The 16,535-nt window shown below is 38.2% G+C and overlaps 1 protein-coding gene across 1 annotated transcript in view; it reads right to left on the reverse strand.

Moving 5' to 3' along the window:
• Positions 1-2,065: 2,065 nt before the first annotated feature.
• Positions 2,066-16,535, reverse strand: part of LOC131942229 (LIM/homeobox protein Lhx3) — a 40,638-nt gene continuing 26,168 nt past the window's right edge. Inside the window, exons 3-6 of the mRNA XM_059301973.1 lie at positions 6,363-6,565; positions 5,508-5,665; positions 4,923-5,064; positions 2,066-3,681 (exon numbers count right to left, since the gene is read on the reverse strand). Coding sequence (XP_059157956.1) covers positions 3,248-3,681; positions 4,923-5,064; positions 5,508-5,665; positions 6,363-6,565 — 937 coding nt within the window. The 3' untranslated portion in view covers positions 2,066-3,247. The remainder of the gene's footprint in view (positions 3,682-4,922; positions 5,065-5,507; positions 5,666-6,362; positions 6,566-16,535) is intronic.

The raw sequence follows: 16,535 nt of genomic DNA on the forward strand, positions 1-16,535 counted from the left end.
GAGCCCCCCCCCCCCCCCCCCACAAAGTGTCATAATCCTAAATAATCAGTATTGTTTGTTTTTGTTACTATTGTTTTTAAAGAGTTTCAAGACTTACCATAGAAGTAGCAAAGCTACAATCTTGAGATTGGGTGCCCTTTGAAAAGAACGATAAGGAGAATCATAAGTTTCTACAGACATAACATAGAAACCCTTGCCAGATGTTGGTCAGGTACTCACTTTTGCTGAGTAGACTCCAGGGACATACCAGACTTCTGATTGTATTGACAGTGCAGCACAGAGTGTAGTCAGATTTTGTCCTCATGTCAAACCACTCTGCTTTAGAATTAACATTTACCACAACCAAATAATTGTAAGATTGATCTCCCCTGATGTATCACATTTTAGGTTCATGGTATTTAAATTAAATTTTATAATTTATATACAATGTGTTTAAAATCTCATATTTTAGATTCAAGGTGTTTATGGTAGTTAAAATTTATAATTTGTATTCAAGGTGTTTAAAATCTCATATTTTGGATTCAAGGTGTTTAAAATCTCATACTTTGGATTCAATGTGTTTAAAATCTCATATTTTGAATTCAATGTGTTTAAAATCTCATTTTAGATTCAAGGTGTTTAAAATCTGATCCTGTAGATTCAATTTGTTAAAATCTCTTATCTTAGATTCGAGGTGTTTAACAAAACAAGAACACACATTCTAATTCTTTAAAAAAAAAAACACCCCACATTCTAATAATTACTGAATCAACCACAACTCACACATACACTGAGCAATAAAAATATTTTTCTTATCCCGCTTCAGCGAACACAATTTCAAACAATTGATAAATTATTATTGTACAGCTTTATTTTAAAAATCCAAGACTTCTTAAAATAAACTTCCAATGTCATGACATTTTAAAATTCATTTTACAAACAATTTAGCTTACTAAAATATAGACAGAAAAATTTTAAAACTTTTATTCATGAAATAACAAACAGACATGTATAAAATAAATCATTTCACCAGATGAAACAGCTTGTGCTGTATTCATACACAATGAAAGAGAATAAATTAAAAACCAATTGTAATATCACAACACATGAGCAGAGACTACTGCGAAATCAATTGCCAAGGACAAGAGGGAACATAAAGATAAGCTGATTCGTTCCAAGATTTATCCAATCCATGTTTTAAAAAACGTATCGGAAATATATTAAGTAGGATAGGCCTACGATCAGTTGTTCGATTTAGATTTATCCAATCCATGTTTAAAAAAAAGAAAAGTAGGTTAAGTTCACTTGTTCGCTCAAAGAGTTATCCAAACCATGTTTTAAAAACCATGTATAAGAAACAAATAGGTTACATTCAATGTAGGACAAAAGAATTATCCAATCCATGTTTTAAAAGAAACCAAATGTGGAGGAAACAGTAAATATAACAGAATAAAGTTAGCAGGTAAATATCAGAGTTTAGTCAATGCATGTTTGTTTAAGTAACAAATTTATATAAAACATTCAACTTTACCAAGTAAAAATGAGCACAATATTAGTCTTTACTGAAGTATAAAATAAAACTAGCATAACAAAATTGCGGTCCGCAACGGGTGACACCAAATTAAAAAAATGGTAAAATATACTGTTAAATCAATGTTTTTCTCCAGTTAAAATAGTAAGAAAGAGGGGGTTGACATTAAGCCAAAAAAACAAAAGTTAAATGTTCAAGAGGATTGGGGGTTTAAACAATTAGTTACTGCACTAGATGACACCCGACACATGACGCCATTGAATGTGAGCACAGCAGGTAGGCTACTCACGCACAGGTGAACACAGTTTTCAGGTAGTTTTAGCAGGTACACATGCACATATGAACACAATGTCGATTGGTCAGGAGCAGTGGCGTAGCCAGGATCGTCTCAAGGGGGGGGGGGGGGTCCAATTTTTACCCGGGGACAAACTTTCGATTTGCCCCCCTCTCATACTTTGTATATATATACCGAGGGGTCTATGGGGGGGGGGGGGGGGGGTTATGACCCCCCCCCTGCCTACGCCACTGGTCAGGAGCAGCGAAACCGGTGTGACACAGAAGTCGAAGGAAAAGTCACAGGCATGGTATACACTCAAACCAATTCTTCTGGATCATTCCTGGTGATGTCGAGAGTTTTAGAGGATGGTTTTTATAATTGTGAAAGTAATGTCAAGCTACCCTTGTGGCCAGTAAAGGCAGGTGAAGTAGAGTTCAACTGTTTCTGTGAACACAGCTTATGGTTAGTCCTGTGCCCAGCCGCCTTTATTTTCCCAAGCGTGATTCTGGTATCCATATGCACTGAGTTAACTCAGCAGCAAATAATGAACATAACCTGAAAGTCGGTAAAAGTCACATCATAACTAGGAGTAGGCTCCCCTTGTCATTGGTCTACTCGTCCTTGCAGTATAGTGGATTTAATAGAACTGTTGTTAAACAGGTGACTAGAAAAAACTCAAATAAATATGTGTACATACATCTATACATACATGATTTGTACACATTATGTATAGCATACAAACTTTACATAAAATTAAAGCAATAAATGTTGAAAAAAAAAAGTTTAAAACTTCTAATCACTATTATAACAGAATTTAGTTAATGTGTTCAGTTTATAAAGAGAGGTAACCACATTTATAGAATAATAATCTGGGTTATGTCCCTTTGACAACAAATGTTTTACATATACTTGAAAAAAAACATTTTTCTCAAAATATATAAAAACAGAACGAACATTTTAGCGAAATGACTTTTTAAAAAATAACGATCAGTTTTCTGCTTCACATATTTCACATCACCGTTAAATCTTCATCGTCAACAGCTCCTTACGCCTCTGGCTGTCTCTAGGCCTATAGGCCAATGTTTTTATTTAGTCGATGATATCGGCTACTTAAGTTATGCAGAAACCCCAAAACAACGAACAACAGGACGCTCCTTTAGCACAATTCAGAGGCGTATTGCAATGAGTTATGAACTTTTCAGAGAAAACAATGTATCTGTCTGTTCATACCTAATGGGTTGACACTGTTCACTAACGCCTTTGTCATTGAATTTTCATCAACGGTTTCTTACTTTTTCATTCAGTTTTAGTTTTTGTCCATACAATGTTTATATTTTCATTTCTCTTTTGTTTAATACATTAAGAAATTGTCGCTGAAAATAATTCTATTTATTTTTTTCACAATTTCACAATTTTCAGTCCAAGTCTTTTATAGCAGAGATCAGCTTCTATTGTCTCTTTCAGTATACCTCAACATGATTGTGTGTGGATGAAGGGGGATAATCCATGTAGCTTTGGGAGTTATCCTCCCCTGGCGGCAGTAGACGAGGAATGCCGGCCATCGCATCCAACGGCATCATCTGCGAATGTGACAACGGAGCGCCCGGGGAGTGACGCCCGAGGTAGTGGTGCGGCGCCCCGGGCATGCCCCCTGGGCTCATATTCGGCCCCAGGGGACCGTTCACAGGAAGTGGGGGCCCGATGTTTGGGGGCCCGTTTGGCCCCAGAGGCCCGCTGTAGGGAGACCAAGGTTCAAGCCCCGGCCCGTCGTTTGGTCCGCCCGGGGGCCCGCTGCCCAGGGGCCCTAGTGACATGTCCGAGTCTAGGCTGTAGGCGTCACCTGACATCCGGCCACCTGACATTCCGCTCGTGCTCTCAAGGTCGTCTAGGCTGCCTGTAGGAAAAGACAACTCAGTTGGGTGACATTCAGAAACAGATATTTAGTTACGTAAAAAAAAAATCCGCAGTATAAATAAATAAATAAAAGATAAATGTAATCTCAAGTCTTATTTTAAGTAAATTACAAACCCTAGGATACTAAATGAGCGTAATGATAAAAATTTTAAATTTGTTATATCACGACTCATAATCGGAGGCTACTTGCGAAAGAAGTTACACAGGATAAGAAGAAAAATAGAAGAAGGCTACATTATATTGTCCGATCAAATATTATCCAATCCATGTTTTAAAAGATAATTTCAGGAAGTAGGTTACGCTTAGTTACGTTCAAATATTCATCCTATCCATGTTATAGAAGAGTTCAGAAAACAGAAGTTTTTTTTTAATAAAATGAAATATCACGCTAGATGAAGATAATGCATTGGATTTTAAAATTTTCCCTTCATGACTAGAAAATGTTCGATTTTTCTCTCTTTTTACTTTCTCGTATATACGTAGTATAGAGAAAGTATTGTAATCGTGCAAAAAAAAAAAAATCGAGATTTTTACAAATCTCGACGTTTTACACCTCACTGATACGGAAAAACATAATTTTGCAATCTTGTCCGTATGTCTGTGTGTCTGTGTGTGTGTGTGTCTGTGTGTGTGTGTGTCCGTGTGTAAACACGATAACTTGAGTACCGTTACAGCTAGGTTGATGAAATTTCATATATAAGTATTTTATCAAAATCGTAGATCCGTATCAACTTTTGAGCGATTTCCGATAACCGGAAGTGGTACTTTTCCTACTTTGAATTTTTCAAAAGCCTATAACTTGAGTACTATTTCAGATAGATAAATGAAATTTCACATGTAAGTAAAAGATCTAATTCTCTACCTTCTGTTAAATTTTGAGTAATTTCCGTTGACTGGAAGTAGTAATTTACGCTACTTCCGATTTCTCAAAAAACTAATGTAAATTTTTAAAGTACTAATAATATTGCGCACTATAATACGCGTTTTTATTCGGCGTTTGCTTGGTGCGCAATGTTTTTTTTATGAGATTCTATTCTATTTTTAAAAGTTTAAGTATTTAAAATGGATTAAAAATCATAACTATATCCCCAGTTACCATCCCCTGTTGTTTTATATAAGAATATTCGAGAAAGTTTAGGGGAGATCACTACCGGTTTATTTTTTTTGGAATATACTTCACATAATTTTTAAAATAAATTAAAAAATAAACAGTGTACTCACCATCATCACTCCTGTCGTCAGCACTGAGGCTGCTGTCGTGGTCCCCCTCCCTCTTCATCTGCCTGTAGTAGGGGTTCCACCTCTGTCTGCCAGCGTCCTTCTTCAGGCGTTTCTCTTTGGCACGGCGGTTCTGGAACCAAACCTGCCAGGGGAGACAGAATTACATTCAGTGGGGATTCTCAAATAGTGAGGACAGGAACTACATTCAGTGGGGATTCTCAAATAGTGAGGACAGGAACTACATTCAGTGGGGATTCTCAAATCTTTAGCAGGAACTACATTCAGTGGGGATTCTCAAATAGTGAGGGCAGGAACTACATTCAGTGGGGATTCTCAAATCTTTAGCAGGAACTACATTCAGTGGGGATTCTCAAATAGTGAGGGCAGGGACTACATTCAGTGGGGATTCTCAAAACAAACGAGAATCCAACATGTAAGATCTAGAGTTCCATTGTTGTAGTTATTTAAAAATGCCTGACACCATTACACATACGGTTGGCATGAAGCGTCCAGTCGGACAAGCCGACGTACAGGATCTAGAGTTGAATTATTCTAACTATAAAAAAAAATGCCTGTGTCAGTTACCTGCACGACTCGCATGTCCAGACCTGTCTCTGCACTCAGCTGCTCTCGCACGTGCCGAGCAGGTTTGTTGCTCTCGTTGTAGGCACGCTTCAGCGCCTCCAGCTGTTTGGCCGTGATGGTCGTGCGGGGTCGCTTGTTGGACGAGTCCATTTCGTACTCTAGCAGGGGTGACAGGTGACAATAAAACATTAGTTTTCGACTTTCGAAATTTTTAAAAGCAAAATAATTACAAAAAATAAAATAAATAAAAACAACCCAAATGTATTGTTGAATTTAGAAAATATGCTAAGGAGGATGTGATACACTTTGGGAGGAGTAGTGGGGAATAGGGGGAGTCCACCCACTGTCGAATAAGAAAAAAAAAGTATTTTATAAATAATAAATACTTTGACTGTGTCCGCCCCCCCCCCCCCCCCATGGAAATTTTAAGTACACCAACTCCGGAAGTTTCAAGTGCCCTTTCCTCCTCTCCTTCTCGGAGAAAAATTTCTGAAAGAAACCTAGATAACGCCGTAGCTATCAATCGAGCTTAGACTTTTAGATTAGCAATTAGTTAGTTATAAATAGGCCGAAATATTTCAATATTTAGATCATAGTATACACGTATTTGGGCCAAAATATTAAAATATTTAGGTCATAATATAATACACGTATTTGGGCCAAAATATTGAAATATTTAGGCCAGTTATACAAGTATATTGGGCCAAGATATTGAAATATTTGGGCCATTATATAAAAGTATTAATGCCAAAACATTGAAATATTTAGCCCCCCCCCCCCCACCACAAACAACCCCAACAATAAGCATGGTGCCCCCTATAACACGCCGCCTATGGACATGGAACATACCCGTACCTCTTGCCTTGGCCGCCTCGTAGTCCGTCTTACAGACCAACTTCCGGTCCTCCATCAGGTAGAACTCGTCGCCCGTGTTGAGCTGCCGGGCACACATCAGGCAGGCGAAGCAGTCCAGGTGGTAGACGTTCTCCTGGGCTCGCCGCACCACCTCCGTAGGGGGAATCCCCTTGTCGCAGCTCGCACACCTGGTGCCGAAACGTCTAGAGAAGGGGAGATAATTTGATGCTGATTATATAAGGGAGATAATTTGATGTTGTTTATAAGAAGATTATATAAGGGAGATAATTTGATGATGTTTATAAGAAGATTATATAAGGGAGATACTATGATGCTATTTATGTAACGTCTAGAGAAAAGGCGATAATTTGATGCTGTTTATAAGAAGATTATATAAGGGAGATAATATGATGCTGTTTATAAGAAGATTATATAAGGGAGATAATATGATAATGTTTATAAGAATATTATATGAGGTAGATAATTTGATGATGTTTATAAGAAGATTATATAAGGGAGATAATTTGATATTTTTAATGAAACTTCTAGAAAATGGAGATAATTTGATGTTGTTTATGAAACGTCTATAGAGGGGAGATAATAGCGCACAGAACCTGGGTCTCTGCTTTTGTTTTTGTATGTAATCTTCAAGAAACCAGCAGTTTGAATTCATATTGAAACCGATGAAGTTATTCACTAACAGTAAAACCTACATCACTTTTTTTTTCACTTAATATATCTCCCACTTCCAAAAAAAAAAAAAAAAAAAAAAAAAAAAAAAAAAAGAACACAGAAAACCCATCATAATTTTAACACAGTAGAATATGGTAAAACAAAAAGTATAATATATGTCAACTATCCCCCCCCCCCCCCCCCAAAAAAAAAAATTACCAACTTAAAGAAAACAAAAACATCAAAAAGAAAAAAAACACAATCCCAATACAGATAGAAAATAGTAAAAGTAAAAAGAAATGTATTCTTTGTCATCCCCCACCTTCCCCTAAAAAATATCTTATGTAAAAACCACATGACTTTAACACAACAGAAACTGATAAACGTAAAAAGAAAAGTATAATACATCTCACCCACCATTCCCCTAAAAATACCGACTTTAGAAACACCACATAATTATACCATAAAAAAATTATAAAAAGTAAAAAGAGAATAAAACAACAACAACAACCATCAACACATTATTTAGTGCAGAATACGGACAAATTATTCTGGCGAGTTAATTGTTCCGTTATGAAAACCAGAAAATCACATATCCCCCCAAATGACAAACAGATAAATTTCACGCTCGACTGACCTCGCACAAAAGTCCTTTGTGACAGCTCGCGCGCACGTGCATCTGCGAAAGCGCGAGCGTTTCATCCGTCACCCGCCCGGGGGCACCTACCTGACGGTGTGGGGGCACATCAAAGGGTGGGGAGGGGGGGTGAGATCAAAGGTATTTGTCGTTTGCTTTATGACTACATGCCCTACACCTCCGCCCTCCCCTCTACTGTCAAAAAGATCGATGAAGCAGGTTGAAAGAAATCAATCATTCATTTAAAGTCAATACGTATCAATCTATTACCTCGCTAATAGTCGAACACAAAGAGTAACATAGGAAATCGGAAAAAAATACCTTTATCTTTTGTGTATTTTGTATAAAAAAATACCATTTCGAAACTTACGGTCCTTGGGAGAGGTGAAGTAAACTTATTTTAGTGACCCCGGCATATGAAGGGATAATGTGGTCAGAACTATGCCCAGCCGCCTTTACTTTCCCCAGTGCCGTCGCTAGGTCGTGTGTTACCCGGTGCGGCATTTCGTGGTGTCACTCCCCCCCCCCCCCTCAAAGAAAAAAGTTTATATATATATATATATATATATATATATATATATATATATATATATATATATATATATATATATATATATATATATATATATATATATATATATATATATATATATATATATATATATATATATATATAATATGTGTGGTGTGTGTTTGTGTTGGCCTACATAGGATTATAATATCCTGCCCTTTTGCAATAATTGTTAATTTGTACTTAAAAGACTAATTAACTTTAATTAATCACTAATGGAACTGGCAAAAAAGCATTTTTCGTCTGTACATTTTGCATTTTTTTGCCTTGGTGTAACCCCCGCCCACCCTCGCCACACCTCTAACTTTCCCTAACGTGAATTAGGTACGCATCAGAGCTGGGTGGACTCAGGGACATCGTCCGTGGTATAAGTGAACAATAAACACAGGTCTTTAATGTGATGAATTAATCCTTGAGTACACAATGAGCGACAGGACGTTGTTTTAGACATACGTTCTAAAACTGTTATCAACAGCAACGTTCGGAAAGAACTAGTTAATTTGTTAAAATACGGGCATAAACAGGTTTATATTTTTTCCCTACAGCGTCTACAGTACTGAGTGGTCGGGTGGGGTAGGGTTCTCGGGCGAGTTCTAAACGTTATTGGTTTAAGGCCCAGCAGTGATTGACAGAAGGGAGAATATTTTGTTCTAGGCGTGTGGTAGGTATTGTGATGTCCACTCTGGTCAATTGGATGGACATTGTGTTGGGCATTGTGGAGGGCATTGTGATGTTCCTTTCAATAGGCATTGTGATAGGCATTGTGTTGGGCATTGTGGAATGTTTGGTGGTTGTCATTGTGATGCGCATTGTGCTGGATATGCTTTGGTCAAAGTTGGGTAAAATTGTCATGTTATTTCTCTTCACCTTTTTGCTGGACACTGTGCCTACTATGGCAGCTACCTATCGAACAGTAATACTCTACTGCACCTGCACCTTCTTATTACTCATCCACAACATCCACATGCTTGTTTACTCACTCCACACCGACAACACGCGCAGTTGATACACAAGCTTACCCCCCTTCCCCCCATCCCTCCGCACCAAAAACAAACCAGTTAGGTCGGCTGATGGTGACGTTGCTAGCGGGCCTGTCCACGCATCTTTGTTGTCGGATGAGCCTAGGTAAATACCCCCCAAGCACGTGCGAGAACCCTGGCAGTGACCCCCCCCCCCCCCCCCCACACCCTCGGGTCATAAATTATGGATTAGGCTTTCCCCTTGACTGACGTTCGTCCATCTGCAAACACCTGGATCTACCATCAAAGACTTGTGTGGGGGGGTGAGGGTGAGTCTTATAGAAGGAACTGATTCACTAGCTGGCTGGACCAATCACTTCAAAGGTTCTCACGTTTTAAAAGACCACAAGGTTCACTAGGCCCATTTATCTTCTCATTTGCAGACCTCCACTCTTACTTTTTTAGTTACACGATCAAAGACGAGCTCAAATTACATTAATTCGGACACATTAGAAGCCATTAAGAACTTATATTTAATAAATTATTTATTTTCTTTTACTACTTTATCTTAATACGCATTCTAATGTAGCATTTGTAAAACTATGCCCAATTGATAAATTGCGGTGTTTATTATTTTATTATTTATTTATAAAAAAAATTAGGCATACATAAAATCATTTTTCTTAACTATTTTGGAATTTTTAAAAATGTTGTTAATTTATTATTTTACATAAAAAAAAACCAACGAAATAATTTACGCAACATATATTGTACCTGATTTACTTTAAGGTAATATATGCGACAAAAATTGAGGTTGATAAACGCCCACGCCCATCCCATAATATCACGAATCGATTCCCTGATACACATCACCATTTTTTTTTTAACGCTGGACTGCTCTGGGCGTCCCATTCCCCCCGTTATTTTTTCGGAAACCCAACTTGTCGAAAATCATAACAAATGCATCAAGATGGGACCATCCCAGCATGACCCCCCTCTCCCCCCCCCACCCCCTCACCCCGTCCAGCTCGGCAGAGATGGTGGAAGATAATGATGTTGACCAAATTGTTTTTACGGTCGGTCTGGTTTTCATCCGGGCCGTCCTATCTGCGATACGATGACGTTTTATGTCAGAACCAATCATCGTTTGCATGTCATGCGCACTCGCGTTTCCTGTCCTTTAGCGGAATTATTAGCACGGGCGTTACCGGTTGGATAGGAGTGTTCTATTTCTTGAACTCTGGTGAAATTTTCAACCCGATGTTTTGTCAATTTATCACGATGTTGATCTATAATTTCTTCATTTAATCAAATCCCTGATCAGTGGGAACGCTTGAACTCTCAAACCTAATGTTTCATATTTCTTACAAAAAAAAAAAAAAAAAAAAAAAAAAAAAAAAAAAAAAAAAAAAAAAAAAATCAATTTTGTTTCTTTTTTTTCTTACGAGTAGTTTTGTAAAAACAAAAAAAAATAATTAAATAATTAAATTAACTAAAAAAACCTCCAAATTATAAATAAAAATATTGTTTATTAACGTGAAATATATTTATGGATATAATATTTCAGACGGACGATAAAAGAGATTAAATGTTTTGGAGAACGGGAGCAATAGGGACAACGGCCACCAAACTGATGGAAAACTGGCAGACATCTTTTGTCGTGGTTGTGATAAGAATAGAAAATACCCTAGGGCATGAGCTCCAGATACAGAGGTTTTGATTGGACGAGGCACTCACTGCTTGCAGCGACACCATGCTGCTTTAGAAATGTTGATTGGTGACAGTAAAATTATTTTTAACAGGTCGGTGAGAAAGTGATTTTGGTGTCGTGTTTGGTGTGTTGAATATGTGGGTGTTGAACACGACACAATAGCTTATCAACATATAGACACACCCGCACCTACAGAGAAACACATACGTACACACGCACCTACAGAGATACACATACAAACATACGCACCTACAGAGAAATACATACAGACACACGCACCTACAGAGAAACATATACAGACACACGTACCTACAGAGAAACATACAGACATACGCACCTACAGAAAAATACACGAAACGTTTGTATAGTAACAAGTTAATTGATGAAATATTTCATTGCAGAAAATTGTTTACTATAAGGTAACACTCGGTATTATGGTAGAGTAGTAGAGTGACTAGAACGTTGAAATAGACATATATATATATATATATATATATATATATATATATATATATATATATATATATATATATATACATAACTTCACAGTTTCATGTTTTACTGGAAATAAAACTGTTCATTAACACACCGAGTGTTGTCCAAATAATACAAGATTTCAGCCATAACTAATTTAATTAGTGAGCCTCACAGTACGTTATGATTTATCCCCCCCCCCTTCTCCATTAACTGCAGAAAACACATTAATTAGAATGCTACATTTACAGTCTTTGCGAGCTTTTATAAACAACGTGTTTTTAAGCCCTGCAGAAAGAGCCAAATTTATTATCTCACAGAGCTGCATCTGCTGGCCCTGGAGCCGCATACTGCCGAGCCTAGATATGGCGCCAAGAACAAGACTCTCAAGTACCTACACATGACACAGTGATCTCTCACAATGTAAAACCTCAAGTTAATTACTGACATAAGTGTTGGTTAATTGGGACCTAGACACCACGTAATAAACTCTCACTCAATGTAAAACCTCCAGCTAATTTTTGACGATGAGTGTTAGTTGATAAAAGACCTACACACCACATAATAATTTCACACTCAATGTAAACTTACTTACTTACTTAATCCTCATCACTCCCTGTGGAGTATAGGGCAGCAACAAATCTCCGCCATTCCACCCTGTCCTGGGCGACACTCAATGTAAAACCTCCAGTTAATTTTTTACATAAGTGTTAGTTGATAAAGACCTACACACCCCACAATGATTCTCACTCAATGTAAAACCTCCAGCTAATTTTTGAGATGAGTGTTAGTTGATAAAGTCCTACACACCCCACAATGTTTCTCAATCATTGTAAAATCTCTAACTAAGCATTGACGATGAATTTTGTTTGATTGGGACCTACACACCACATAATAATTTCACACTCAATGTAAAACCTCCAGCTAATCATTGACCATGAGTGTTGCATGATTTGGACCTAAACACCACATAATCTCTCACTCAATGTAAAACCTCCAGCTAATCATTGACAAGAGTGTTTAATGATTGGGACCTAAACACCACATAATAATTTCACACTCAATGTAAAACCTCCAGCTAATATTTGAGATGAGTGTTGTTTAATTGGGACCTACACACCACATAATAATTTCACACTCAATGTAAAACCTCCAGCTAATATTTGAGATGAGTGTTGTATAATTGGGACCTACACACCACATAATAATTTCACACTCAATGTAAAACCTCCAGCTAATATTTGAGATGAGTGTTGTATAATTGGGACCTACACACCACATAATAATTTCACACTCAATGTAAAACCTCCAGCTAATATTTGAGATGAGTGTTGTTTAATTGGGACCTACTCACCACATAATAATTTCACACTCAATGTAAAACCTCCAGCTAATCATCGACGATGAGTGTTGGTTGATTCAGACAAAGTACTACACCAAAAGTGGGCCAACATTGCCGGGGATAAAACGAAACAACAACAAACAAACCAAAGGTTCCGGGTATGTTTTCATTCCAGTGGGAATATCCGATCAATTGTCCATTTGGGTTGTCCCGGAAAGTTAATTGCCCAATCATGCGTGAACGCTAGTGTTTGTTGTGCATTTGCCTTTTTGTTTTCGTTGAGGGTAGGGAGGGGGTGAGGGGACAGTACTTCTAGGATTGGAGGGTTGAGTGGGGTGTGGGTTTGGGTGAGAGGACAGTATTCGTAGGATGGGGGTGGTGGAGGGGAGGGGGTGAGGGGACAGTACTGGTAGGATGGGAGGGTTGGGTGGGGTGGGGAGGGGTGATAGGACAGTACTGGTGGGATGGGAGGGTTGAGTGGGGTGATGAAGGTCTGGGAAAACAGTTGTGTGGTTATGCTAATGATGGTTGAATGTGTTGATGAAGGTGTTGGTAGGGAAGGGGGTGTTGTGTTTGTGTGTTTGAGAGTGAAAGTTGTTGTGTTGGGTATGTGTGTGTGTGTGTGTGAGTAGCAGTGATTGTGCTGTTAACATTTGTGTGTGAGTGGTTGTGCTGTGTGTGTGTGGGTAGGAGTGATTTTGCTCTGTATGTGTGTGAGTAGGAGTGATTCTGCTGTGTGTGTGTGAGTTAGAGTGGTTGTGATGTATGTGTGTAGGAGTGGTTGTGATTTGTGTATGTGTGTAGGAATGATTGTGCTGTATGTATGAGTGAGTACACAAGGTTACGGTTAGCAGCTAAGCTTGCGTTTATGCTAGTTGAAGTGAATTTTTTTTTCGACTTGGTAACATTAACATCATCAAACAGCGTTAACACAACAGTCCCTTTAGACAAATCTCTGTCAATCGGCATTTCACACATTGAAGCCCATGCTAAATTCTACAATACAACCCAAGGTCTATGTGTTGTATTCTTTAAGAAAACAGTCAAACTTTACACTGATAAAAATGACGAAAGATGAGGTGACTAGAGCTGTAGGAAGTTTAATTACACGAACTCATTAATTAGACATTTGTATGTATTAATCTATAATTAATAATTTTAATGAAAATAATTAAAATATAAAGTTATTAAAAAAAAGTTCAAGATATTTATCCATAATACTTTTTTTTTATAACGCCAGCGGTCGCCAAAATATTTGCTAGGGTAACGGGGGCCGAGTATAGGAACATTTTGAGAATCTGTTTCACAGATGTCACTTATTCCATCGTAACACATTGAGTGTAATGATGATCTCCCTCCCCCGCCCCCCCCCCCCCCCCCACATCACCCCCATTATCTTGTATCCATCATTTAACATTCGCAACAAAAACACGACAGCACTTCACAAAACTATCAAAGTGTGTGTTTACCTCCGCATTAAAACTTTAAAAAATTAATTAAAAAATAACCCTCTGCCTAACGCATCGAATCCTTGGATATCCTACCCCACCCCACCTGATACCCTACCCCACCCCAACCGATACCCTACCCCACCCCAGATACCCCACCCCACCAGATACCCGACCCCACCGATTCCAAAACACGTGATCCGAGACGGGTACCCGCTAAAGTAATTAAAAATAAACACCATTTATTATACATGCGATTTCTAACTGCTGCGACTGTACTCCAGCAAATCACTCACTTTTAAAAATCACGCGGCTCTTCAACAATGCACGCTGGGCCGGCACTCGGCGATACATAAAAAACTCGAAATAAATTTTTCACGCAAACGGAACAAAGCTTAGAGATATCCAACTTCTGTTTTTTATCGAAACCCGCGCCGGGGGTACTGAATTATGAAAGTGGTGCTGCAATCTAAGAAAGATTTACCTGCACCATCGGATGAGTCGCGCGCGATCGCTTTTTATTTGTGACATTAAAAAAAAAAGAATTACCTCGCATCTCTTTAATCAAGGATCTGGTTGGTCATGATTAATTAAGGCCACGATGAAACCCCCAGCGGGAGGGATGGCCATAACTGGAAGAGCCTGGGGTAGGTCTGTCGTTTCAGTTTAAAAAATACAACGGGTCGCGTCCTCATAACACGCAACCCAGCACTCTAAAAAATTGCTTCAGTATTGTTTTATCAATTGGGCCGTCGGAACATTCTGTTAGGAGTGCTGACAGGACATACCGAAACGATATATATGTATTTATGTATATACATATATATATATATACACACATATATATATATACACACACACACACACACACACATATATATATATATATATATATATATATATATATATATATATATATATATATATATATATATATATACTGATACGCTGCCAACACCACTACACCCCAATAAAGATGAGAAAAAACATTGATGTGCAGAATATCAATCCGATGAAACAATCACCACAATAGACGGTACGAGGGGCGGCCTTTGCAAGACCATTGTGTATTTCAAAATATTAGCTGTTCGATCTATTGATAATTTTACTCAATATTTATGACGTAGTCAAAAAACTTATCTGAATTGACACATATGATTATATATCTAGCTCGTGTGGCGTAATCAGGGTTTTTGTTCTCCACGCAGTTTCTTTTACCCGTTTTAACATTTTTAACTTGATTTTTTAAAACTGCTTAATTAAAAAAAAACTTAATTAAAATATTTTCTTCTAACTTTTCAAATCAGATGGCTCCATTGTAAAACGGCTTAAACATTTAACACTGCTAGCTACCACGCCACTTGAACTACTAACTTTATACTTTATTATTTTACTCCATTCTGTTTAGGACCGAGGTCGAGGCTTGTCGAAGAATCCTATTGGTTGATATCTTTGTCACATCTATCTATGTCACGGAAGCCCCCCCTTCTCCCCAACATCATTAACATTGTAAATACAATCCACAAATGTCGCTACTGCACCGTACTTCATCACCTCAACATTTATAAAAGCTCGAACGTTTTCAAATATAACTTCGTGATTTTTATTATCTGATAAAATATTTTCACCCTTTTCAATCTTCTAGTGCATTCTTGTTACATGGAGTTACGCAATCGTCAAATGTCACCATCTCCACCTTCCATCTATATACAGCTGATAAATACACTCCACTCCCCAATATAGTAGATACGATGAAATGCCATCCCCCTTATACAGTACATGCTGTGAAATACCCCAGCCCCTATACAATAGATGTGGAGAAATAACTCGCCCACTCTTACATTGTTAGAAAACAGTTTGTGTTTTGTAATACCTACCCCCCCCCCCCCACTATACCGTAGATGTGCCTAGAATACCCCCCCCCACTATACCATAAATGTGTCTAGAATACCCCCCCCCCACTATACCATAGATGTGCCTAGAATACCCTCCACCCACTATACCATAGATGTGCCTAGAATACCCCCCCCCCACTATACCATAGATGTGCCTAGAATACCCTCCACTATACCATAGATGTGCCTAGAATACACCCCCCCCACTATGCCATAGATGTGCCTAGAATACCCCCCCCACTATACCATAGATGTGCCTAGAATACCCCCCCCCACTATACCATAGATGTGCCTAGAATACCCTCCACCCCACTATACCATAGATGTGCCTAGAATAGGCCACCCTCCACCCCACTATACCATAGATGTGCCTAGAATACCCCCCACTATACCATAGATGTGCCTAGAATACCCCCCACTATACCATAGATGTGCCTAGAATACCCCCCACTATACCATAGATG

The sequence above is a fragment of the Physella acuta genome, unplaced genomic scaffold, assembly GCF_028476545.2.
Source record: "Physella acuta isolate Inbredline_101_S28 unplaced genomic scaffold, ASM2847654v3 ptg000396l, whole genome shotgun sequence".
Taxonomy (NCBI): domain Eukaryota; kingdom Metazoa; phylum Mollusca; class Gastropoda; family Physidae; genus Physella; species Physella acuta.